This window comes from Apodemus sylvaticus, chromosome 15 (assembly GCF_947179515.1).
Source record: "Apodemus sylvaticus chromosome 15, mApoSyl1.1, whole genome shotgun sequence".
NCBI lineage: Eukaryota > Metazoa > Chordata > Mammalia > Rodentia > Muridae > Apodemus > Apodemus sylvaticus.
In genome coordinates this window covers 16,966,191-16,991,164 of record NC_067486.1, presented here as the reverse complement: position 1 = coordinate 16,991,164, position 24,974 = coordinate 16,966,191, and the positions used below count along the sequence as shown (strand labels likewise).

General features: G+C 34.8%; 1 protein-coding gene across 1 annotated transcript in view; it reads left to right on the top strand.

Annotated features, from left to right (window-relative positions):
* The first annotated feature begins 10,536 nt into the window (after positions 1–10,536).
* Ncam2 (neural cell adhesion molecule 2) overlaps positions 10,537–24,974 on the top strand; it is a 185,616-nt gene continuing 171,178 nt past the window's right edge. Inside the window, exons 1-5 of the mRNA XM_052159101.1 lie at positions 10,537–10,546; positions 11,085–11,159; positions 14,205–14,411; positions 16,967–17,110; positions 22,956–23,093. Coding sequence (XP_052015061.1) covers positions 10,537–10,546; positions 11,085–11,159; positions 14,205–14,411; positions 16,967–17,110; positions 22,956–23,093 — 574 coding nt within the window. The remainder of the gene's footprint in view (positions 10,547–11,084; positions 11,160–14,204; positions 14,412–16,966; positions 17,111–22,955; positions 23,094–24,974) is intronic.

Genomic DNA, 24,974 nt, shown 5'->3' with positions numbered 1-24,974 from the left:
CTAGTGAACTTCTCAGGACTAGTGAAGTCAAAGATTTTGGAGGAGAACTTACTACCACTATTTTGCTAGCTGAGATTAAGACATAACTACATTTGTATTCATTCTGATGTCTTCCTTCCCCTCTCCTTCTCTCCTGTCACAGCTTCAATTGAGTGCAATGCTCCTATAATTATTTAGTGGTGGCTTAATGGTGATGATCTTTTCTTCTGGAATCTCTTCAGTGATGATGAAGGGGATAGCTCCTGCCTAAGATGACCTACAGAATTGTTTCCCTACTTTATCCATTTGTTCAAGAGGGGACTTTGGTTTCCCATGGTAGAAGACTGCTAGGAACCTTGTGTCATAAGTTTGATTTGAAACTTTTGTATCTGATAAGTGAGCAATTACATAATGCTAATATGAAAGATATACTCAAAATTAAATCAATTATAAGCTCAAAAATGTATTGTCATTCTTATCCAGAAGAAACGTACTTGTATAGATTCATCATAAAGCTTTGATCCAATGGAATAATACAAAAAATAACTGCATCTCTAGCTCAGAGGAAACAACAGCAGAGCTTACAGAAACATTGCAAGAGCCACAGTCTTTTTCACAGTGCAAATTCTGCTGTGAAACAGTCACTCCGAGAAATGCCTTTATATACAGGACCATGATAAAGACAGTACCTGTGGACAATTTAAGGCAGAAGGGGTAAATTTCTAGACACATAATTACAGACACATACCAACTTCTAGGAACAGAATTATGTTCCACATGAACCTTCCCATGCCAGGAATGGGTTATATATAATTGCATTCTTTGCTAAGGGCTGGAGGAGGCTATTGGCTACTCTCTACAAACTGATGGCAAGGTGTTATTGCTGAACAAATCATTTATGAATCTCACTGTAATGAAGAGAAGTAGAGCTGGTGCCCAACTAGAGCCTTCACCTCTACTGACTACTGATTACTGATTACTGACTACAGACTACTGACTGATATTTATTCTAATGAAAGACATAGTATATGATAAATAAAAGGTGAAATGTAACCACCAGCCCAGCTACAAAACCTGGGTCTACAAAGGTGATCTGCCTGTATGATAGGTTGTTGTAAAAGTAGCACAGATATTGTGAGAATAACCACTCACTATCTTCTTGGACTTAAGACACTCCATGACAGGAAATCCATAATTTACACTTCTCAGGTGGCCAAGAACCTGAAGCTGGATATGCCCTGAGTCTATGGGAAACACAAATATTGTTCTGCTAAAGAAATATACCAATAAAATGACTTCTAATGATATTCAGTTATATCCATAGAATATGAATATATGTGTGTGTATGTGAGTGTGTGTGGTATGTGTGTATGTGTGAATTCAACAATAATCAGAGAAGATTCCTTTTGCAGTAGATGGTAACTATTATAGAAACCCTCAAATGGAAAATGTGAATAGAGTGAGAGATTTTGGAATACTTGGTCTTAAATGGAATGACTTCTTCATGTCCTAGACACTCAGGAAACTTTATAGTAAAGGAGGAAGAAAGATTGTAAGACCCAAGAGTGGTAAATGACACTAATAAAATGATCTTAAATACACAAGAGGACAGATGCACAGATGAAAACAGACTGTGACATAATGTGCATGCCTGCACAGGGACAATTCAGAGTGGGCATGGCCTACACTTACTGGGAAGGACCGATGGACAAGATGCCGCATCTTTAAGCAAGAAGCTATCTCCAGTTTACAACTGCTCACAAAAGAAAACTTAGTTTTCTCAAAAGAAATAACTCTGGCTATGAAAAAGCACACTTAAGGGTAGGTCCCATACCAGAATTTGATGGCCACCACAAAATGCATTCCACGCAGCCTTTGGAAAATTATTTTACTCATATTACTCATATTACTTAGTTTATTATCTCATATTGCTTAGTTTGGACATTTTTATCTTCTAATATTTTTTTATTGTATGGTTTATGATTTTGTATTTTTATGAGGTATGTACCTATGCTGCTTTTTTTATTTAAATTTCTTATTTTTATTTGACATTTTTTCCTTGTTTCTTTTCCCAGGAGAGAACAAAGGCCTTACATAGATGAGGAGGTGGGGGAATAGAGGAAGATGACGAGGAGGATTAGAACATACTGTGTTTTTTATATATATATATATATATATATATATATATGTGTGTGTGTGTGTGTGTGTGTGTGTATTATACATATGAATATTTATGTATATATTATATATGAATATATGTATATATGTATATATTATACATTATATATCATATATTATACATATGAATATATATGTATATATTATATATATGAATATATGTATATATTATATGTTATATATATATTAGAACAGATATGCCTTCAATTAGCATATATAAAATGACTTGTTGCTTTAATATTTAATTTGGGCAAAATTTTTTTTTATTTGATGTATTCATTATTTACATTTCAAATGATTTCCCATTTTCTGGGTCCCCACTCCCCGCAAGTCCCTCTTCCCTTCCCCTGTTCCTCCATCAACTCCTTCCCACTTCCCTGTTCCGGTATTCCGCTATACTGTTGCGTTGAGTCTTTCCAGAACCAGGGGCCACTCCTCTGTTTTTTTTTGACATCATTTAATATGTGGATTATTTCTTGGGTATTTCAAGTTTCTAGGTTATTATCCACTTATCAGTGAGTGCATACCATGACTGATCTTTTGAGACTGGGTTACCTCATTTAGTATGATGTTCTCCACCTCCATCCATTTCTCTATGAATTTCATGAATTCATTGTTTCTAATGGCTGAATAGTACTCCATTGTGTAAATATACCACATTTTTTGTATCCATTCTTCTGTTGAGGGACACCTGGGTTCTTTCCAGCTTCTGGCTACTATAAATAGGGCTGCTATGAACATAGTGGAGCATATGTCCTTATTACATGCTGGGGAATCATCTGGGTATATGCCCAGGAGTAGAATAGCAGGGTCCTCCAGAAGTGCCATGCCCAGTTTCGTCCTATTGACAGTGTTCTTTGCCTTACAGAAACTTTGTAGTTTTATGAGGTCCCATTTGTCAATTCTTGATCTTAGAGCATAAGCTATTGGGGTTCTATTCAGGAACTTTTCCCCTGTGCCCATGTCCTCAAGGGTCTTCCCCAGTTTCTTTTCTATTAGTTTCAGTGTGTCAGGTTTTATGTGGAGGTCCTTGATCCATTTGGAGTTGATCTTAGTACAAGGAGATAAGAATGGATCGATTCACATTCTTCTGCATGCTGACCTCCAATTGAACCAGCAAAATTTGTTGAAAAGACTATCTTTTTTCCACTGGATGCTTTCAGCTCCTTTGTTGAAGATCAAGTGACCATAGGTGTGTGGGTTTATTTCTGGGTCTTCAATCCTATTCCATTGATCTGCTTGCCTGAACAGATATGCCTTCAATTAGCATATATAAAATTACTTGTTGCTTTTTATCACTATTGCTCTGTAGTAAAGTTTGAGGTCTAGGATACTGAATCCCCCTGATGTTCTTTTATAGTTGAGAAGAGTTTTAGCTCTTACAGATATATGAATATATATGTATATATTATATATTATATTTAACTCATACACATATATGAATATATATGTATATCTTATATATTATACATATATGAATATATATGTACATATTATATATATGTATATATTATATGTTATATATATATATTATACATTATATATTATATTAGAAGATATATTCCTTCAATTAGCATATATAAAATGACTTGATGTTTTAATATTTAATTTGGGCAAAATTAAACCTTGAAAACACTATTTTAAAAAAGAACACAGATATAGAAGGCCTTTGGTCAATTCACATATGTGTGGTGGTCCAGGAACTTCACATTTGAAGCAAATCTGGGATTTCTGTTTTGGTGTCTGAGAATAATCTGTGGGGTTCCATGGCCTATCATTGGAATGTTTCTAAAGTTGTGTCCATAACTTTGAGTTTCCTGACTTATACTTGTCCTGTTTGTAGTTTTCTTTTTTTATTAATCATTCTTGTCAGTTACATCTCAAATGATATCCCCTTCCCAGTTACCCCTCCACCACTCCCATCCCATCTTCCCTCCCCCTCCCTCTTGCCTCTTTGAGGGTGCTCCCCCACCTAGTCCTACCCCACCACTCCAGCATCCCCCTACACTGGAATATCAAAGATCCCAGGACCAAGGGGTTCCCCTCTCATTGATGTCAGACAAGGCCATCTTTTGCTACGTATGTATCTGTAACCATGGACATCTTCCTGTACATACCTTGGCTGGTGGTCTAGTCCCTGGGAGCACTGAGTAATCTGGTCAGCCATCATTGTTCTTCCTATGGGGTTGCAATCGCCCTCTGCTTCTCCATTCCTTCTACCAGCTCCCCACTGGGATCCCCTAGCTTAACCTGATGTTTGCCGCCAAGCATCTATGTTGCTGGCAGAAACTTGCATGGACAGCCACACCAGGCATCCATCATCAAGCACCTCTTGGCCAAAGCAACAGTGTCTGGTTTGGTGTCTGCAAACAAAAGGGATCCCCAGGTGAAGCAGTCCCAGGAGAGCCCTCCCCTCGAAATCTGCTCCACTTTCGTTCCTGTCATTTCTGGGTTAAAATCTTTGAGATGGGTGGTTGGTCCCAACCCTTGACTGGGGGTGGGTGGGTCATGTCTATCTACTGTAGGTGGTAATTTTCTTACCTCAGATCTTAGCTATTGAAAAGCAAGTTAACAATTTTTATTAGATTTTTTTATTTACATTTCAAATGTTATCCCCGTTTCCTGGTTTGTCCTCTGAAAACCCCCTATCCCATCCCTCTCCCCCTGCTCAACAACCCACCCACTCCCACCTCCCTGTCCTGGCATTCCCCCATGCTGGGGTATTGAGTCATCACATGACCAAGTGTCTCTCCTCCCATTGATGTCCAAGAAGGCCATACTCTGCTATATATGTGGCTGCAGCCATGGGTCCCTCCATGTGTACGCTTTGGTTGGTACTTTAGTCCCTGGGAGCTCTGGGGGTACTGGTTGGCTCATATTGTTGTTCCTCCTATGTGACTGCAAACCCCTTTAGCTCTTTGGGTCCTTTCTCTAGCTCCTCCCTAGGGGTCAATATGACAATGTTAAATAGCTGAATCATTGAGTTTCTAGGTCTCCTCTGTCACTTTTATATCTTTCACAGAATAAAACTTTGATTCAGAAAACCTTTTTTTGGAGTGGAGAAAGTGGCAGGATGAAGGATTTAAATTGATGAAAGTCCTAATTATCCTATTGTGAATTATAAAAAAATTTCCCTCTTTTCTTTGATTTATCCCTTTAAACTTGACATAATAAGAGGTTCCTTAAAAATTTGTTTTATTGTAATGACATTTCTTTCCTCATCCTACATTACTGGGTCCCTGTTGTAGTATTAAAATCTCAGAGTGGGTTGTTGATAAAGGAGTACCTGGATATTGGGCAAATGGTCATCACTTTAAGCCAATGGTTTGTCAGCATGCTTTGAAACTTTGTCCTCTTCCTTCTTTCTCTTTCTTTTTTTTCTTTCTTTCTGTTCTTTTCATTTCTTTTTCTTTTTTCTTTCTTTTTTTTTCATACAGAGCATTGCACATGGTCAGGAGTTAGTATAGGCCTTTCTTTTAATACAAAAAGTCAAAGTTAAGATCTGAAAATTATTAGTAAGTTATGATGGTCAATCAAAGAAGCCTTTTGATTCTCCATTCATTGCTGTGACTCAAAGGGAGATGTAGAATCTAATTATTTTCAAGGGTACCTTCATATGCCTTAGGAATAGTGCTGTAAGAACTGTCATGGGTAGCTGCCATGAAGCTCTATTCCTCATGTGACCCTTAGGTCTGTGTTTTCTTATTTCTGATAATCTGGGTAGATGTGAGAACACGGAGAGTGGCAGGTATTTGTTGCAAAAGAAGAAATATTTTAGCTAAGTTTTACTTCCTAGTGATTGTTTGTTCAAAGGTGTCCTTCTGTGTGATTTTATATCTACATTAGATACTTATCTTTGTGGACAGAAATAAAGACCTTATATAGAAGGCATTTCAAATTATTTCTCCTGATATTTCATGGTATAGGTCTGTATGCAGGATCACACACTTTAATCAATCCCACCGAGCATGTTTTGAGGATAAAAGAACATTTACATGTACGTATACATCCATATACACAAGCACATACATATACACAGCCTTGGGATAAAAATAATTGTAATATCTGATGATGCATCATAGCTGGTTGTCAAAAGAAATAATAAAGTATTTTTAGATAATTTTAGGGGCAGGGGGAGTTCAAATACTACTGTAGTGAATGTTCTCTTTCAATCTGTGTCCTCAAGATCTGACTAGTTCATGAGATCTCTTTCCTACCAAAATCACTCTTAGGAATCCATAGACTATGCTGAGTGTAGTTTCAGCAACAAAGCAGACTCTTAAGGGCTGGTTTTTCCCTGACCAGAGTTTGAACCTGTCATTTTACTCATTTTCTTTTAGAAGGTGTGTAGCTGTTACTTACCATGATGTTATCCTGAAGCCTTCCATAATAGCTTGGTCAACACATCAGAGTGCTTTGTGGACTATGAAAAGGAGAGGGAAAGGGCAGAAGGAATAGTGAGGTGCTGTCAGGCTGTTTGCTCATTTTGTGGGACAGAGAGAAGTCTGAAAGCAATTCCTCTCCCATTGTGTTAAAGTTCAGAAATTATGGACACAAACCAATAGTATCTTCTGACTGGCAGATCACCACTTGTTTTCCACATGAATCACAGAGCACATGCTGATAGCTCCAGACTCTTTTTATTTAGAACAAAGAAATAGAACAGTAGCTCATGGATACTGATCGAAATAGAGACAGTTTATTAAGAGGAAGAGAGATATTCCCAGGAATAAAAGTGGGCTAGACAGTGAGAAAAGGTCTGAGCTCAAAAGTGCAGATACATAGGGGTGTTGGCTCTTCATTAGCCATTTTCATAGCACCACTTTCTCCCACATTTACCTATCATATATTTTTATTACTTATGTCACACAACCAATAAAGCTGTAGATATCACAGGGTCCTGGTATGGTTGGTAGTGGTAAACAGAAATGCAAGACTCTGGTTTCACTTCAAGAATGAATGATTTTTATTTTTCCCATTGCTGTTCAAGTCAGTGGTTAGAAACAGCATGGAAGGCAGAGTGTGATCTACAGTATATGTGACCCCTTATCTTAGGTCCTCTTACGCTCTCCCTCACCTTTCTGCCCTGGTTTTGACTTGGAGAGCCTACTTCCAAGACTTTATCCCCTGCTGGTGCTTTTCCACTCTTAAACAACAATATCTGGGACAGGGTTTGCACCCTTCAGAGAGAAGTGTAGACCATTTGGACTAAAAATGGGTGTTTTCTATCATTTGCAGACAGCTCTGCTAAGGAGAGATTTCCAGTCTGTTTGCTACCTGCTTTTTCCTGTTAGTCTTGACTGACTCCCTGCAGTTCTACCTCCTTCTTTGAATCAGGACAAATAAAACAATACTACTAGGTCACCATCTAGTGACCATCTTATTCCATGTAAGATACTGTTTAAAAATGAACAACAACCATTCATGTACCAGCCTCAAGAGGGATTGAATGCTAAGATATAGGACTACATAGATAAATGTTCATTTAATCCACAGTATATTTGGATCTCATGTGATTATTAAATATATGTGCAACTTATTTAATACTTAGATTAAGCAAGGACTTGTCATCCTATTGATGCCTGACAGGGCAATCCTCTGCTACATATGCAGCTGGAGCCATGTCTCCTCCTTGGTTGATGGCTTAGTCCCTGGGAGCTCTAAGGGGTCTGTTTCGTTGATATTGTTCTTTCTATGAGGTTGCAATTATTTTCCTTTAATGTCAGCCCATGACGATACTAAATAGAACTTCACTTGTGAAAACAAATATCAGGAAAAAAAACAAGAAGTCTAGGCTGTACTGTGAGCCTTACAAGGGCATTTATATTTATCACAACTGACCTTAGCCATTCTTTTTTTTTTTTTTTTTTTTTTTTTGGAATGAAAAGAAAGCTTTATTTATATGGCCAACATATGGAAATAAGATGAATTTCCAAGAAATCCCGAGGAAAGTACTTTGACTCATTTTATTTTACCTTTCAGTGTAATGGAAACACACATGCCCCACAGTAGGAAATTCATAGTTATTATTCAAATTCATAAAACTTCCTAATATGTAAATTTCATAGTACCATTGTTTGAGGCAAAATGTAGGTGTCATATTGACATGAGAGCCTGGATACATGCAAAAATTCTACTGAAATATGGATTGAATAATAGCTTCTAGAAGATTATGATATTATTAGAAAAAAATAAATAAGGAATATTAGACTGCTCATTTCCAAATGCTTTTTTTTTTAATTTTTTTATTCGATATAATTTATTTACATTTCAAATGATTTCCCCTTTTCTAGCCCCCCCACTCCCCAAAAGTCCCGTAAGCCCCCTTCTCTTCCCCTGTCCTCCCTCCCACCCCTTCCCACTTCCCCGTTCTGGTTTTGCTGAATACTGTTTCACTGAGTCTTTCCAGAACCAGGGGCCACTCCTCCTTTTTTCTTGTATCTCGTTTGATGTGTGGATTATGTTTTGGGTATTCCAGTTTTCTAGGTTAATAACCACTTATTAGTGAGTGCATACCATGATTCACCTTTTGAGTCTGGGTTACCTCACTTAGTATGATGTTCTCTAGCTCCATCCATTTGCCTAAGAATTTCATGAATTCATTGTTTCTAATGGCTGAATAGTACTCCATTGTACTATTTATACCACATTTTTTGCATCCACTCTTCTGTTGAGGGATACCTGGGTTCTTTCCAGCATCTGGCAATTATAAATAGGGCTGCTATGAACATAGTAGAGCATGTATCCTGTGGTGGGGAATCCTCTGGATATATGCCCAGGAGTGGTATAGCAGGATCTTCTGGAAGTGAGGTGCCCAGTTTTCAGAGGAACCGCCAGACTGATTTCCCGAGTGGTTGTACCAATTTGCAACCCCACCAGCAGTGCAGGAGTGTTCCTCTTTCTCCACACCCTCTCCAACACCTGCTGTCTCCTGAATTTTTAATCTTAGCCATTCTGACTGGTGTAAGATGAAATCTTAGGGTTGTTTTGATTTGCATTTCCCTAATGACTAATGAAGTTGAGCATTTTTTAAGATGCTTCTCCGCCATCCGAAGTTCTTCAGGTGAGAATTCTTTGTTTAACTCTGTACCCCATTTTTTAATAGGGTTGTTCGGTTTTCTGGAGTCTAACTTCTTGAGTTCTTTATATATATTGCATATTAGCCCTCTATCTGATGTAGGATTGGTGAAGATCTTTTCCCAATTTGTTGGTTGCCGATCTGTCCTCTTGATGGTGTCCTTTGCCTTACAGAAACTCTGTAACCTTATGAGGTCCCATTTGTCAATTCTTGCTCTTAGAGCATACGCTATTGGTGTTCTGTTCAGAAACTTTCTCCCTGTACCGATGTCCTCAAGGGTCTTCCCCAGTTTCTTTTCTATTAGCTTCAGAGTGTCTGGCTTTATGTGGAGGTCCTTGATCCATTTGGATTTGAGCTTAGTACAAGGAGACAAGGATGGATCAATTCGCATTCTTCTGCATGCTGACCTCCAGTTGAACCAGCACCATTTGTTGAAAAGGCTATCTTTTTTCCATTGGATGTTTTCAGCCTCTTTGTCGAGGATCAAGTGGCCATAGGTGTGTGGGTTCATTTCTGGATCTTCAATCCTGTTCCATTGATCCTCCTGCCTGTCACTGTACCAATACCATGCAGTTTTTAACACTATTGCTCTGTAGTATTGTTTGAGGTCAGGGATACTGATTCCCCCAGATTTTCTTTTGTTGCTGAGAATAGTTTTAGCTATCCTGGGTTTTTTGTTGTTCCAGATGAATTTGATAATTGCTCTTTCTAACTCTGTGAAGAATTGAGTTGGGATTTTGATGGGTATTGCATTGAATCTGTATCGACCTTAGCCGTTCTTGCCATTCTATTTATCTACTATCTTCTTTGGGTTTTTCCTGAGAATGCAGATCATAATTAAAATCAAGAACCTAGATATGAATAATTCTTATGGCTATAAGTACCGTGATCAGAAGAGGCAGCTCTGGTTATTGCCTCTGTTTATGGAGAGTATAGAGTGTCTCTATTGTCTTCAGGCATGGCAGTGGATGCTTCAGGCCATATGTTTTCTGTACCAACAATGTACTCAACACTAGCTTGGGCACTAAGGTACTGCAGGTTGTACTCAGTAGAAAAGAGTATTTATAAACTCTGATCTCCTAAGTCCTGGCACAGATTTCTATATTTTCTATATTTATTCCTTGTACTCATGTTACCTTATAGAATGCTCACTTTCCATTTCTGAGAAAAGGAAATTATAGGTAAAAGTTTTCATAAATGATTTTACTATGTAGTTTTCCCCATCATTAGATATAGGTCTGACAATTTTTATTTTGGCGATCTTCTAGAATTCTAGATTTTCCACTATTCTAACTTAAAACATGCGAACAAGTATTTGAGATACTAAAGTCTTGATCATTGTCTCTACTAATATTAGAGGTACTTATCTTATGAATGAATATTTCTGTTCATACACATACCCTGGGTAAGGTTCCATTTCCTGTGTTTGCCTCCTTTTGTAAGGATTTAACAAGTTCAAACAGCTTATTTAAAAATTTTGTTAGAATGACCTAAGATATAATTTCATCAAAAGTCTGACTGGTGGGTGGAACTTTACATATTGCACAAAATGGCTATAAAAGCAAGATCTATGTTATTGTAAGGGGATAGCCAAGAAAGAATTTGATCCACTATATGCCTAAATTTAAGGAATAAATATATGTAAATGCTATGTGTAGATTGGTAGGAAATGCATACTACTGTAATATATAGCATTGCCATAATGCATTTATGAAATTTACATTCTTCCAGAGTAGATAATGAAATATTGAGGACAATGATTTATATTTGTCATGTGAGACTTATACAATAATTATTAGAATTCACATTTAAGTTCCCAATTAACTGTTACTCAAATATTGTTTTTCAGCTCTTCTTCAAGTGACAATTTCACTTAGCAAAGTAGAGCTTAGTGTGGGTGAATCTAAATTCTTCACATGTACAGGTATGTACTCAGATAATATGCCCTGTGCTTGTAAAGTTTAAAAAAGATATTAGATTAATTTACATGGTTACAAGTGATGTCACTAAAAATAATATCATTCATTGTAATCTTATCGACATTGGTAAATGTTGACAACAATTAAATATTACTATTATGAAATGATTTATTACTTATTTGATTATCACATTATCTAATTTTATAAAATTACATTATAAAATACAATCTGTTCTTAAGAATTTTCTATTGACTGAAGTATTATTTCAATCCAAATAGCCATACTAGGACTGATTTTAAGTCTAAAACTGAATATTCTTGTCTACAAGTAATCAATAAATTAGATATGACACTGCATAATTCTAATATCTGAAGTAAGGATAAATGACAAAATAAGATGCATGTGTTTGATGCACACTTTCTTATTAAAATAATTATTAGTTCAGAAATATTTTTGTAAAATTTGTGATAATTAAAGTGTACTGCATGATCTGTAGAAAAGTATTTGATCACCCTTCCATTTAATTAGAATGCTAATTTTTAGAGAGCCCTGATATACTTAATATAAAAGCTTTATTTCACTATAGTACAGAAATCTCAAATGAACCCCGTTATTAATTACTCATATTCATCATATCCACACTTATGAACAGAAGCATTTTTAAAACAAATACTTTTATTTACTTGCATATGAGTACTCTGTCTGTCTCTATGTCTACATGACAGAAGAGGGTATTAGATCTCATTACAGGTAGTTTTGAGCCTCCCATGTCGTTGCTGGGAACTGAACTCAGGGATCTCTGGAAAAGCAGTCAGTGCTTTTAACCACTGAGCCATTATCACCAGACCCAACATTAGCTTTTATATATGAATATTCAAAATTATTCACTCAGTGCCAAAATAATTTTGCAGGTTATTTTTATATTGTCTCTCTTTCTGATTGTAGTAAAACGATGTACATCTATATTGCCATAAGTATCCATGACATATATAAGACAGATTTGCTTAGCACACTTGGAGTACTAGTTATTAGTACAGTGCTTTCCAGACATACACAAAAAAGACAAGAGTTGAGGATCATATGACTTATTTGATATAATAAGTATTAACAGGCTAAGGATTTCTGTACTAATATTTGTAAATCATTTTCAGAAAATCTGAACATTAAATATTGGAGCTTTAAGGATTAAAAACAAAATGTTTTTAATGTATTAGTCTCTATGTATCTGAAGTGACACGTATCATGACACACAATTTGTAGAGTGAAAGAGAATCAAAAATGAGTAAATATTGGGATAATATTGCCATTTCTGACATAGCAGAATTCTACCTAAGAATATAGGTTACTATTCCTAAATTTCAAATATGCTTTAATTATACACAAGCAAAAATACAAAAATACTTTATGGAAATACTTTTACAGAATTATATCATATATACAGTTTAACATATTTTACAAAAATGAAAAAATTACTTTGTGTATGAGTTTTATTTGATTATATATCTTTGTATAGGATTGACTCAGATACAAAAATAAAAATAAAAAAGTTAACATTTTGAAAATACTTTATTTAATGATATATTGAGTTTCTTAATGGTAAACAGAGTAATGCTAGAAACAACGCAAATCAGAATTTTCACTATTGTATTCTATTAGTGATCAATGTGTTCAGATACTTTAAATTCTGATACTTTAAAAATAAAACTATCTGAAACTCTATAAGTAAGTACACTTTAAAATGGCAGGTAAATCTATCCTGTTATTCATTTAAGACTATTTCATATTCAGAAAATATTTTAACTGTGCTTTCACAAACATAATGATTTTGATGATTTACATAACACATCTATTAGACATGTTTGGATTTCATATGAGCATTTGAATGGAAATTAATAGTGACTTGATACTCTAAAAGAAAGAGAAATGTGATGGCTACATGAAAATTCTGCGATCTCTCTGTGGTATGAAATTTCCAATCGTGATATTAAAATGTTAAATGTCTGAAATGTTTTCAACAATGTTACACTAAATTTAAAAAGATTTTGATGAACTAATGTTCATTAATGTTATCTCTATTGTTTATTCTTTGTGTCCATCTACGTTATTTTGCAGCAAAAGATATTTATGAACAGTTTCTTATCAATAAGATAAGAATGGATAACTTTCTTCAGAGACCTGTTGCTGTTGTCTTAAAATATTTTCCCACTCCTTTTGAGGAAATCCATGTTATTCTCTCAGATATTGTCTTTATGAATTACATGAAATCCCTGTTTTTAAATGAAAGCAAATGGAGGAAAATTTATGAAGTGGTTAATGACCTAGATTCTGAAACATTAATGTTTACACTGTAACCATTTGGTTGGAATTTCCAAGCAGCTTCAATGCTCTTTGTATATATTCTAATTGTTACATGATTAAATAGTTAATAATTTCAGGTTAATATGACAGAATAACTCATTTCAGTTGGGAAAACACATTATGATTTTTTTAAGGCAATTAGCCTTTTCTGCACAACTTGAACAATTTGGAAAACTAGCTCAAAATTTAGAAATATCAATGGCCAGAAATTGTTTTGCATGATATTTATATGTTTCTAAGTTCCTTATTTGTGCAAATACCACTGGTACTTCTTGACCTTAGCAATGAGAACTGAGCTTATGAAATCATCTTAGTATTATTTTTTTTCTCTTTAGCGATATCTATCAATTGAGTTGTGTCTGCCTAAGGCACTTTTAATTTTCGTGCAATTCTAACACATGTATTATGACTGTTATGTTTCATTTCTCACAGCTTAATTTCTAGTCATATATTCAGATGAAATGTTTGAAGCATGCTTACATGAACCAGACGGAGCCGTTAATGTTGCTTAAACAAAGATGAACATTTGTCTTAGCATTTGTGTTTACTTTCAGTTTTGTACAAGTTTCAGATTCCCAGGCTTCTATTTACACTTTTTTTCTGAAATGGTAAAATTGTTACATAATAGCAAATGCCACTGTGAAAACAAACATTCGAAACTGATTTTCAAACACGTGTTTTCCTCTCTTCAGCCATTGGTGAGCCTGAGAGTATAGACTGGTATAACCCTCAAGGAGAGAAGATCATTTCGACGCAGAGGGTTATGCTACAGAAAGAGGGTGTCAGGTCGCGACTAACCATCTACAATGCAAACATCGAAGATGCAGGGATATATCGCTGTCAAGCGACAGATGCCAAAGGACAGACACAAGAAGCTACAGTAGTTTTGGAAATTTACCGTAAGTTGTGCGTTTGTGTTTTAGGTCACTGAAACAGCACTTTCATTATAAAGGATTTGAAGATATTAACATATACTTAATAATAAAATCTGTCACTGTGAAATAAATTTGAGGGGTTTGAAGACCATATGTTTAACTCAGAAATATCACACTCTATATAATTTTGGTATTTATTGCTATGAAAATAAGGTATATTAAAAATAAAAGAAACTTTCCCCATGCAAGGTCTTCATCTTTGGCCACCTCTACCCCTGTCACATTAAAATTTTCTGGAAAAGATATTTCCTTTCCTATTGTGGTTGGTCCTAATACTAACTTTTTAAAAAGAAAATTAGTTTATAATTTACAGTCATAATATCTGAAAACAATTTTCATTACTTTTTAAATGGTGCATAAAATCCTTTGTGATTTATTTATTTAAATTAAATTTGAAATAGTTTTTCTGCCAAAACATTCCATGTTTATTGTGGAAAAAAAAACTTAGTCGTGGCCGCTTCAGGATCCACATCCCCAACTGCTAGGAATCTGAGGGAGATTCAGCCCCTTAGACACCCTGGATCCTCTCCTTATCCTGGGTCTCTCTTAAATGCCCTAGGGATTGGCCTTTCAACAAGTTCTGTTCTCTCTCCTTTGATCTCCCTACACTTGTTCTTTCCCCCACTCTACCCTGCAACCCTGCTCTCCTCCTCAACCTCTCCAATCCAGTTCCTTCATTCTATCCACTTCCTATATCTATTTTTTTTCAGCCTCCCCCTCCCCCTCTCTCTGGGAAGCGGGAGGCCCCCTCTGAGTATCACCACAATCCTTGTTCCCCTGCATCATACCCCCATCCCCCACACACACATATTGCATATCAAGTCACTGCAGGACTAATTGCATCCTCTCTCCCTGAGGCTAGATAAGGTTGCTGAGTTAGGGAGATCAGATCCACAAATGGGGGACAGATTCAGGGACAGCCCTCATTCTGGCTGTTGTGAGACTAGCGTGAAGATCAAACTCTTCATCTGGTACATACGGATGGGAGACATAGGACCAGCCAGGCTGGATATTTGGTTGGTGGTTCATTCTCTGGGAGTCCCCAAGTGTCCAGGTTGACTCTGTTGGCATGCCTGTGGATTCCCTGTCCTCTTTGGGTGCCTCAATCCTCCCCGCGCCCCAACTCTTACATAGGACATCAAGCTCCATCTAATGTTTGGCTGTGGGTTTCTATATTTCTGCTTTGGCGGTTGTGTGGAGCCTCTCTGAGGACAGTTGTACTAGGCTCCTGTCTGAAAGCATAAAGAAGTATCATTAATAGTGTCAGTGATTGATGCTTGCCCAAGGGATGGGTCTCAATTTGGGTCAGCTATTGGTTAGCTATTCCCTCATTCTCTGTGTTCTTGCACATGTTACCGGCAAGACACATTTGGGGTCAAATGTTTTGTAGGTGGGTTCATTGATGGGAATCTGCATGATGGGGCACTTGGAGAAGTATGGACAGTGATTACAGGATATAAAGTGAATATATATATATATATATATATATATATATATATATAATTTTTTGAATCTGTACTGATTCATTCAGCCAAGACACTTATGATGTATGCTCAATATTGTTCTAAGTCATATACAGTGAATAATATAAATTTATAGTTGTTATATATACATGTAATGGAATTTGATGGAATATAAACAGAGGGGAGATTTAGAGAAGTCAGAGTTGACATGGAAAGTTAAATTTCAGGACAGCAAACATTAAGAATGTCTTAAGTTCTGTCATAGATGCTTATTGTGCACAGCACTGTTACACAATGATCCTTAGACACAAGTACACGATTGTGCCAGACACGTTTCCATACTCTGAAATCTTCCATTTTCCATCCACTGACCCACAAGCCCCTCTGTGCTGCTCTGTGAATTCATTTCTACTCTAGTATCACATTTCTGACAAAGCATGATTTCTGACAAAGTACCGTCAGCCATGATGTAAAAGCAAAGCAAACTTGGGGGCCTCTCCTCTTTTCACCTACCATCTCCACTGTGCTAAAACTAAAATATTTTCTCACCCAGAGCTCTGACTGGTTCAGATGCCAGTTGTTCCCCAAGTATTGATGATGGAAAGCTTGGTCCTCAGTTTGAAGTATAAATGGGGTTGAAGACTTAAAGACTCTGGGACTGTGTTCTCAGACAGAGATGTGGGATTTCTAGACTCTTGGGTCCCTGTTTTGATGCTCAGCCTTGAACTCTTCTCCATACTTGGATTGCATTGAAAAGAATGAGCACCCCAAAACAAACTATTGGGACAGCTAAGTGTTGAGCTTTCACCTTCCAAGACAGTGTATTAAACAAATATATTTTACTTATTTCTTTTTAAAAAGGGGGGGAATGCTCAAGAGAACACTTGCAAATTCGTGTTCTTGGTGTACACTGGCAATGTGTTAAGAACCTCGAAATTCCTCTTTATAAAGTTCTTAAATATCTAGATCCTTCTTACAGTAATAATCTTAGATGACAGTGTGTTGAGCTGAGAAAGCGATGGATCTTTTACCCGTGTTTTTATTTTCCTGATACAGAAAAACTCACCTTCAGAGAAGTGGTGTCCCCGCAGGAGTTCAGGCAAGGGGAGGACGCTGAAGTGGTGTGCAGAGTGAGCAGTTCCCCAGCTCCTGCGGTCAGCTGGCTGTACCACAATGAGGAAGTCACCACCATCCCCGACAGTTAGTATTTTGGTAACTCTCTAAGTTATATGTTCTAAAAATACTTCTAGTTTGACAGCTATGTAGGTTCTGTATTGTAGTAAAAGAAACAGAACGTCAGTCATGCCTGGTTCTACATGCCAGGGTGCCCAGCACTCAGAAAGATGACCCAGGAAGGTTGTGATTCTTAAGACTGTCTGGACACACATGAGCAATCTCATTCTAAGAAATAAATATGCAAATAACAACACACGATGATGAGAATTTCACTTCAAGATTCAAACAGCTCTTAAGCCGAAGACTTAGGTGCACTCTGATCTTTGGGTCAAATCCTGTTCCCTTGTTGGTTTTAATAAGACAGCAAGAGAAAGTCATGAGACTTGCCATGAAGACATGTGCCTGTAATTTCAACACCTGGAGGATAGACACAGAATAATCAGGACTTGAAGGTCACCAGAGTGTCATAATACTTCCAAAGCCAACCTGGAAAACATGGCTACATGTAAACAACTAAACAAAAAAAACACCACTATTAAAAACAAACCAACAAAAAAACAAAACAAAAAGAAAAAGTGCTCAAACAAACACACAAGCAAAAACAACCATTTTCTAAAGCTATGGGTTGTGGATGGGAGAGTTTATAAGTGGTCAAGTATAGAAAGGCAAAAACACAGTGTAAGTACTACCATAGGGAAATGTGTGCTGGTCTTCAGTTTCTACCAAAAATTATGACATTGTTAAACAATACAAAGCAAGTGCAGTAGTGGACATTGGGACATACAAATAAAATTCCAGTATGTTACCATGAGAACCCTATAAATAAGCAGAATAAAACATCAGTATGAAATCTGTCTTATATGCTAAGGACTTTCTCTCAGAAATAGTATGTTCTAAATATTGTGGAAAAACGAGTGTGGAAAATAGGGCAAAGAGAATATTTGTTTAAGAAATCATAATGATTTTGATTCAGACTGAGGTATAAAATTCAGAATATGATGTTTGAAATTGAAAGCATAATTTGCTTACATTATGTAATTCTACTATTGCACATAGGGACATTTTCAATTTCATGTATTTTCAATGTGTCTGCATTATATACAGGTACAAAATAATTGAATCTTAAAGTATCTTCCATGTTATATGATTCTATTATGTGTTTTGAAGAGATAGAATTTCCACAACATAAAGGATAAAAACATAGAATGTCTATTTTTAAGTATACAGAGGAAATGAGTCATACTTATTTCATGATCATTTTTTATATTAAGATAATTTTCTAAGCATAATACTCAGTATTTGTCAGATAATGATAAGCTCTCATTTCAATATTCTAATTCCATAAAATATAAGATTTAATCACATTTGTATTCTTGTGTGTAAATCCTTCAAGCTTTACACAAATTATCTGAGAGGTTAAAATGAAGTCTTTTGTTCCCCTCGATCTGAAAGGACCCGAAGTTTCTTTAAAAAAGGGAAATCATTTGAAATGTAAATAAATTATATCGAATAAAAAAAAATTATTAGCCGGGCGGTGGTGGCGCACGCCTGTAATCCCAGCACTCTGGGAGGCAGAGGCAGGCGGATTTCTGAGTTCGAGGCCAGCCTGGTCTACAGAGTGTGAGCTCCAGGACAGCAAGGACTACACAGAGAAACCCTGCCTGAAAAAAAAAAACCCAAATTAAAAAAAAATTATTAACATTGTCCATACTCATTCATATTATCCATATTGGAGTACACAATCTCATATATTTTTTAATCTTAATCACAAGTCCATTTAAAAGGAGTAATGCTTTTAAAATGTAACTTCAGACAAAGCCTTAGAACCCAGGCTGTAAGAAGTGCTTGAGGTGATGAAAAGTTGACACTTCTGTGGTGAGGCTGGCATTGTTACCCAGAATCCCTCACTGGAATATGCAAATCTGTAATTCCCTTTGGATTCTGTCTCCACCCTTGGTCTTGAAATGCTCAAGTGCTTTTCCCTCTCAATGAAATAGTCTGTCAATAGATAATGGATCGGTGCACCATTTCAAGCAGTTTTTGTAGCTTATGAATAAGACACTAGACATGCTTAAATGTTGGATATATAAATGAATAAAGTATGTTGCTGGATGAATGATAGCCAATCGTCACTCATGTCTTATTAGCATTATACATTAATTTCTAGATGGTATACATCTAGAAAAATTAAAAAACAAATATCGCTAGAGTTGAAATTGAAACATAACACTAAGATATATACAATACAATGAGAATAAAGCAATTACTGGAAATATACAACTCAAGCTTTTCTAATTTAGAAACATTAAAACCAGATTCTAAACATTTGATATTGTAAAAAAAAAAAAAAAAAAAAAAAAAACATATTTCTATAGTTTTAAAAGAAGAAGGGTCCTGATCATGGAAAGGCTTGATCTAACATTGTAGGGGAGTACCAGGACAGAGAAAAGGGAGGGAGGTGATTGCAGAATGGGTGGAGAGAAGAAGGCTTATGGGACATATGGGCAGGGGGGAACTGGGAAAGAGGAAATAATTTGGAATGTAAACAAAGAATATAGGAAAAAGTAGATTTTTTTTTTGTATTGCAGCTAATATGTTCTCTTAGTGTAACAAAATTAGATTCATAACTGAAAACTATATATATATATATGTACAGTGGAGTTTTCTTTCCTAATGTGTCACAGGTTACTGCACTGACAATCAAGGTTAGATAACAGATAATGAAGGCCTTAGCGTTTGTCTCTCTGGCTTCTGATGGGAGTGTGAGTAAGCTATCCATCCTAACATTACAAGAGATTAATTTACATAGGCTTTTCTCTTGTTGTCTAGAGGAGACCTATCTACTAATGCAAGGATGCAAGAAGCATCTATAAGATAGAATTTCCTCAGTTTTAGTGGTTATTTTTTTGGTTGTTATCTAATTTTTTTAACTTTAATAATTAAAATTGAAGTTATTTGAAACCAACAAAGATGATACTTCAGACTTTTTTACAGAGTCATAGTTATCTGTAACTTCTTGAAGTACCCCTTTTAAAGGATATTTGTGTCAGAGGTGTGCTTTATTTTAGAGTGCCAACTTCTCCAAGCTTTTGAATTTTACTTGTCAATTTCACAGGGACTGTTTCTACTATGGACAGTAGTGGACACATATATATAAAATAGCATACACTGATGAAAATATGTAATAATGTGAAATAATGTAATTGACAGATTTGATGTTTAAGGATGTTACATGTTTACTGAAGTTATAAAACACAATACAATCAACATAATATGATTAGGAGCACCCTACTCTCCTTGAATGTCCTTAAACATAATTATTTCTTTCAAAATAATTTGATTAAAGTATTATATCATTTTCCTTCCTCCCTCCCTCCAACCCTGTATATGCTCCTCTAACTTGATGACAAATTCATCGTCTATTTAGAATTATTATCATTATTTATTTTATAAATATTTGTTGATAAATACTTAACTGCAAGCTACTATATCTGTTCAGTATTTCTTGTTTACATATGTTTTTAGGCCTGACAAGTTCTTATTGGGTAAGTAAATAAGGGATACATCTCAGGGGAAAACTAATTCTCTCTTAGTAGTGGTTCTCTATAGTTTTTAATCTAGAAATGGAGCCCTGGGAGAGTTACAGAATCTACAATGGCATATTGACCAGCAATACTTGATTACATCTTAACCATAATTGTAATTTGTTCTATTGTCCTACAAAAATATAGAAAAATATTAAAACTGATGTTGGATTCTCATTGGTCTTCAGAAGATCTGAGTCATCCAGGAAGTCTAGTGACTTGTAATGTACATAATCTACAGATCCTTCTTCTTTGGTGAAAAAAAATTTTTCATGGTTCTTTTGTGACTTACCTGGGGAGGCCCCTGGATGAATGATTTAGCACTTAGGTTAAAACAAAGAAAAAATAATCACAATGAAAAATTTTATATGTTGTAAGATGAAAGTAATGTGCCTTTGTAGTCATAAATTGCTCTCTTTTTTTCATGAGGCAACATCTTAATTTAATCATTTCCATCTCAAACAAATACCTATTACAAAGCAACTGACAACTATTTGCTTGTTTTAATAACTTCCTGCCCAAGGAATACTATATCTGCTATTCTAATATAGTAAATATATTTATCTCATTTTATTAAAGTTATGGCAAATTAAAACATGCATTTGAATAAGTATAAATGATAGTAGTTTCCTTTTCTTTTTGTTTATCACACCATCTGGTTTTTATTATGTATTTACTTCGGATCTCCAGGTGACAATTTTATCTTCTTTTTTATTTTATTTTTTTTCACAAATATCTACTGTGATTCCAATACATCTCTGTAAAACCATAATGAAGAAAAAATCAAATCTAGACCAGACAAAAAGTAGCATCTAGACACTAAATGTTGTAGGAACTATTAGTACTCTGAAAATCGTGAAAATTCTGTTTGATGCATGCATTCAAAGTTAATAAAGACTGCACTTACTTTAGTAAAGAAAATATACTAAACAGCATACCTAGTAAAGTTGACATTTTTGTCATATATATCACTTGACAGGTAGTGCTATATATGAATCCAGAAATGAATGAGATATTTCAAACATATACTGTGCAAGAAAAAATTCTAAGCAAAATGTTACATATATATAGTCCTTAACAATAGAAACAAAAGTAACATATGTATATAGTCACAGAAAAAAACAAAGTAACATATATGTATAGATATAGATATATACATATATATTCTTAATAGTAGAAACATATTATGTATATACATATATATATATATAATATGTCACAGTAGAAAGAAATGTGTGTATAGTCCTTAACAGAGTACAAAATGTAATATATTTTATTAAATAATATATATATATACATTTATATTATATTCCACTACAATGGAAGAAATAGGCATGAGAATATTTTTTACATAGTTAAAAAAAGAAAAAACACTTTGATATTAAAAAGTTTCTTTGATAATGCTCTTAAATAGAGATGTTGCTTAGGTATCTCAGATAATTATGCACTTCATTTCATACTTTTAGTCCCACTCAGTGATTAAATATACTCGTCGCTCCAGCACCTACATGGTGACTCAAAACCATCCATCAATGCATTTTCAGAGGTGCACACAGGCATGCACCTGGGACTCACATATGGAGGCAAAACATCTATACATATAAAGTAAAATAATTTAAAAAACCTCTGATTATCACCTTTAGCCATCAATTAGAATGAAATGATATCTGTCTTTCAGCCTACCTTTGTGCACATAAACAGCCAACAATGAACCTGGAAATAAAAATGAATACTCATATGTAATTATCCCTAAAGATTGATTTGAAATTTGCAGAAGGAATTACTTAAATAAATTGAAGGCATAACCATTTTTATATCCTTTATGTGTCTTGAACATTAGTGGGTCATTTGGCTGCCTTCTCAGGTTATGAAAAAATTGGCAGTTTAATTATTCTTGGGAAGGATGTTCAATAAATTTTCTACCTATTTTCCATAGCCAAGTGGCTGCATTTAAAATTTGTCAGGTCAGCAACATTTAAAGCCCTTGCATTGTTCTTTTGTGCATCATTTTTTGCATTCAGAGCACCAAGGACAAAAATAATAGTTTCACCATTTTATGTGGGTATAAAGTCTTGAATGTATTTTAAGGGGAAATATAACAAGGCCGAGGTAGAATGACAAACTTGAAGTTGTGAAATTGCATTTTACTTTCAAATTTGAATTTCTGGTGGATGGAAAGTTGGATAGTGTGAGAAACGCGCTATAATTTAATTCTTAGAAATTCAGAGCACCCTGGACTCGGCTCAGTCACTGATGTCATTTTCGCTCCTCTGTTTATTTTTCAGATCGGTTTGCAGTGCTTGCTAACAACAATTTGCAGATCCTCAATATCAATAAAAGTGATGAAGGTGTATACAGATGCGAAGGAAGAGTGGAGGCTAGGGGAGAGATTGACTTCCGTGATATCATTGTTATTGTCAACGGTAAGCAATCTGTTGCAATCTGTTGTTTATTTCAGCAATGTTTGTTCGAAGCAAAACTGTGATGTCAACATGAATATTTTGTAATAAATGCCATCCATATATGCCTATGAGAATGTACCAATGTTTCTAATGGCATTGGCTGAATTGCATGAAAGGATAGTGTTTAGTGTGTTAATTAACTTTTGTCAGGGGAGTCACTGAAAGAATTAAAAGTGGAGCATAATGATATCTTAGATTAGATTGATACGTAAAATTCTATGACATGTCACTTGACTTTTTCATTATTTCCATTTTGTAGTTTTAATAGTTGAGTTACTATTATTATTTTCTATTGATCAATGATTAAAAACAACAAAGTTTATGAATTAACAGTATCTCTTCCAAATTGCTTCTCATACCATTCAAACTGCCTTGTTAAATAGAATTTGTATCACATTATTTTTGATTCTTTTTTGATAATTATTATCTAAGAGATATCCATGATATTTCTCTAATATTTGCTAATTATACTTCATTTTCTACCATCAAGGTTTTCATGCTTAAAATGTAATTTTCTCCTTAGTTTTCTCTTTCCTCTGAGAAAGCTCCACTCAGAACTTATTTCTGCCTCACTCTCCACCAAACAATTCAATGTTAATATCCATCCAGAGTTTCATATACCATTCAGGAAAAAGATGAAACAAGAATATTTATTTCTAATACAGAAAATATGTCATAAGGAGAATCCATCCAAATATTTATGCCAATAGAAATAAAGAATCAACAAAAAAAATACATAATATCAAACTTATTGATAACAAGAGTTTAAATGCTATTTGACATTCAGTGCAGATAAGTGATTTCAATACAAAAAAAACAAATTTAATGATTGATATTTCAGTTTACATATGCATAAAAATTATGTTTTATTATATACAGAAAAATCTTGTTTTACATAAAGTGACTATATAGAATAATTTTGCTGTGTGTGAATGACAATGCATTTATATAATATGTATAAATCATATGAACATATGGGTGACTGGTGATTAATTCTTTTGTTCAGTGATCCACTTCTTCAAGCTTCTTTTCTTGAGGATTTAAACAAACTTGCATAATATCAATTCATTAATTCGCTGAAATACCTTTTCCTTTCTGAGCACAGACATAGCACCATAAGTTAATACATATAGAGTTCTTTAAAATTGGCTTGCCTTAATGTTCCTGCTTAACTATGAATATGTTATATACACATATTATAGCTAAAAAAGTATATGTAATGTATTTGGGGATAATATGTTAATCTTTTATTGTTCATGATTATATCATTTTCTTTACTATATTTTTGTACATTTTAGTTTGTTCTGATACTAAAATCTGTTCTGATACTATAACTATCCATTCTGATGGAAGGATTATTGGTATATGTGTTTTATTGGTATATAAATAGTGTTAATTTAAAACTTCAAATTTATCTCATTCATTCCTCACTAAAGTAGGATCTTACATTCTGTTTTCTTATTCTTATTTATTTAAGAGTCTACAAGAAAGTAAATGTAGGGAAATATTATTCTGGCTGTGAAAACAGTCATGCACATGAGACTTTTTTTTTTATCTCTGATTGATCACACACATAAATCAGTTTCATATCTCTTTCCTATGCAGACTCAGCTAAAAACTTTGATGATATTTTCAGCATGAACAAGGTTAACTAACATGTTTTCATTTATGATCACAATGTCTTATGCTTTAAAGTACCTGGAAACTCTTTTCTGCAATATAACTGTTCACAAATTCCAGTATTGATAGCTTCTGGATATGGGTGGTGCATTTGAGCCCTGTCAAGGCAATGCATTGATAAACACCACCCGATGGCTGTGATTTTCTCTTACATGTTCTATG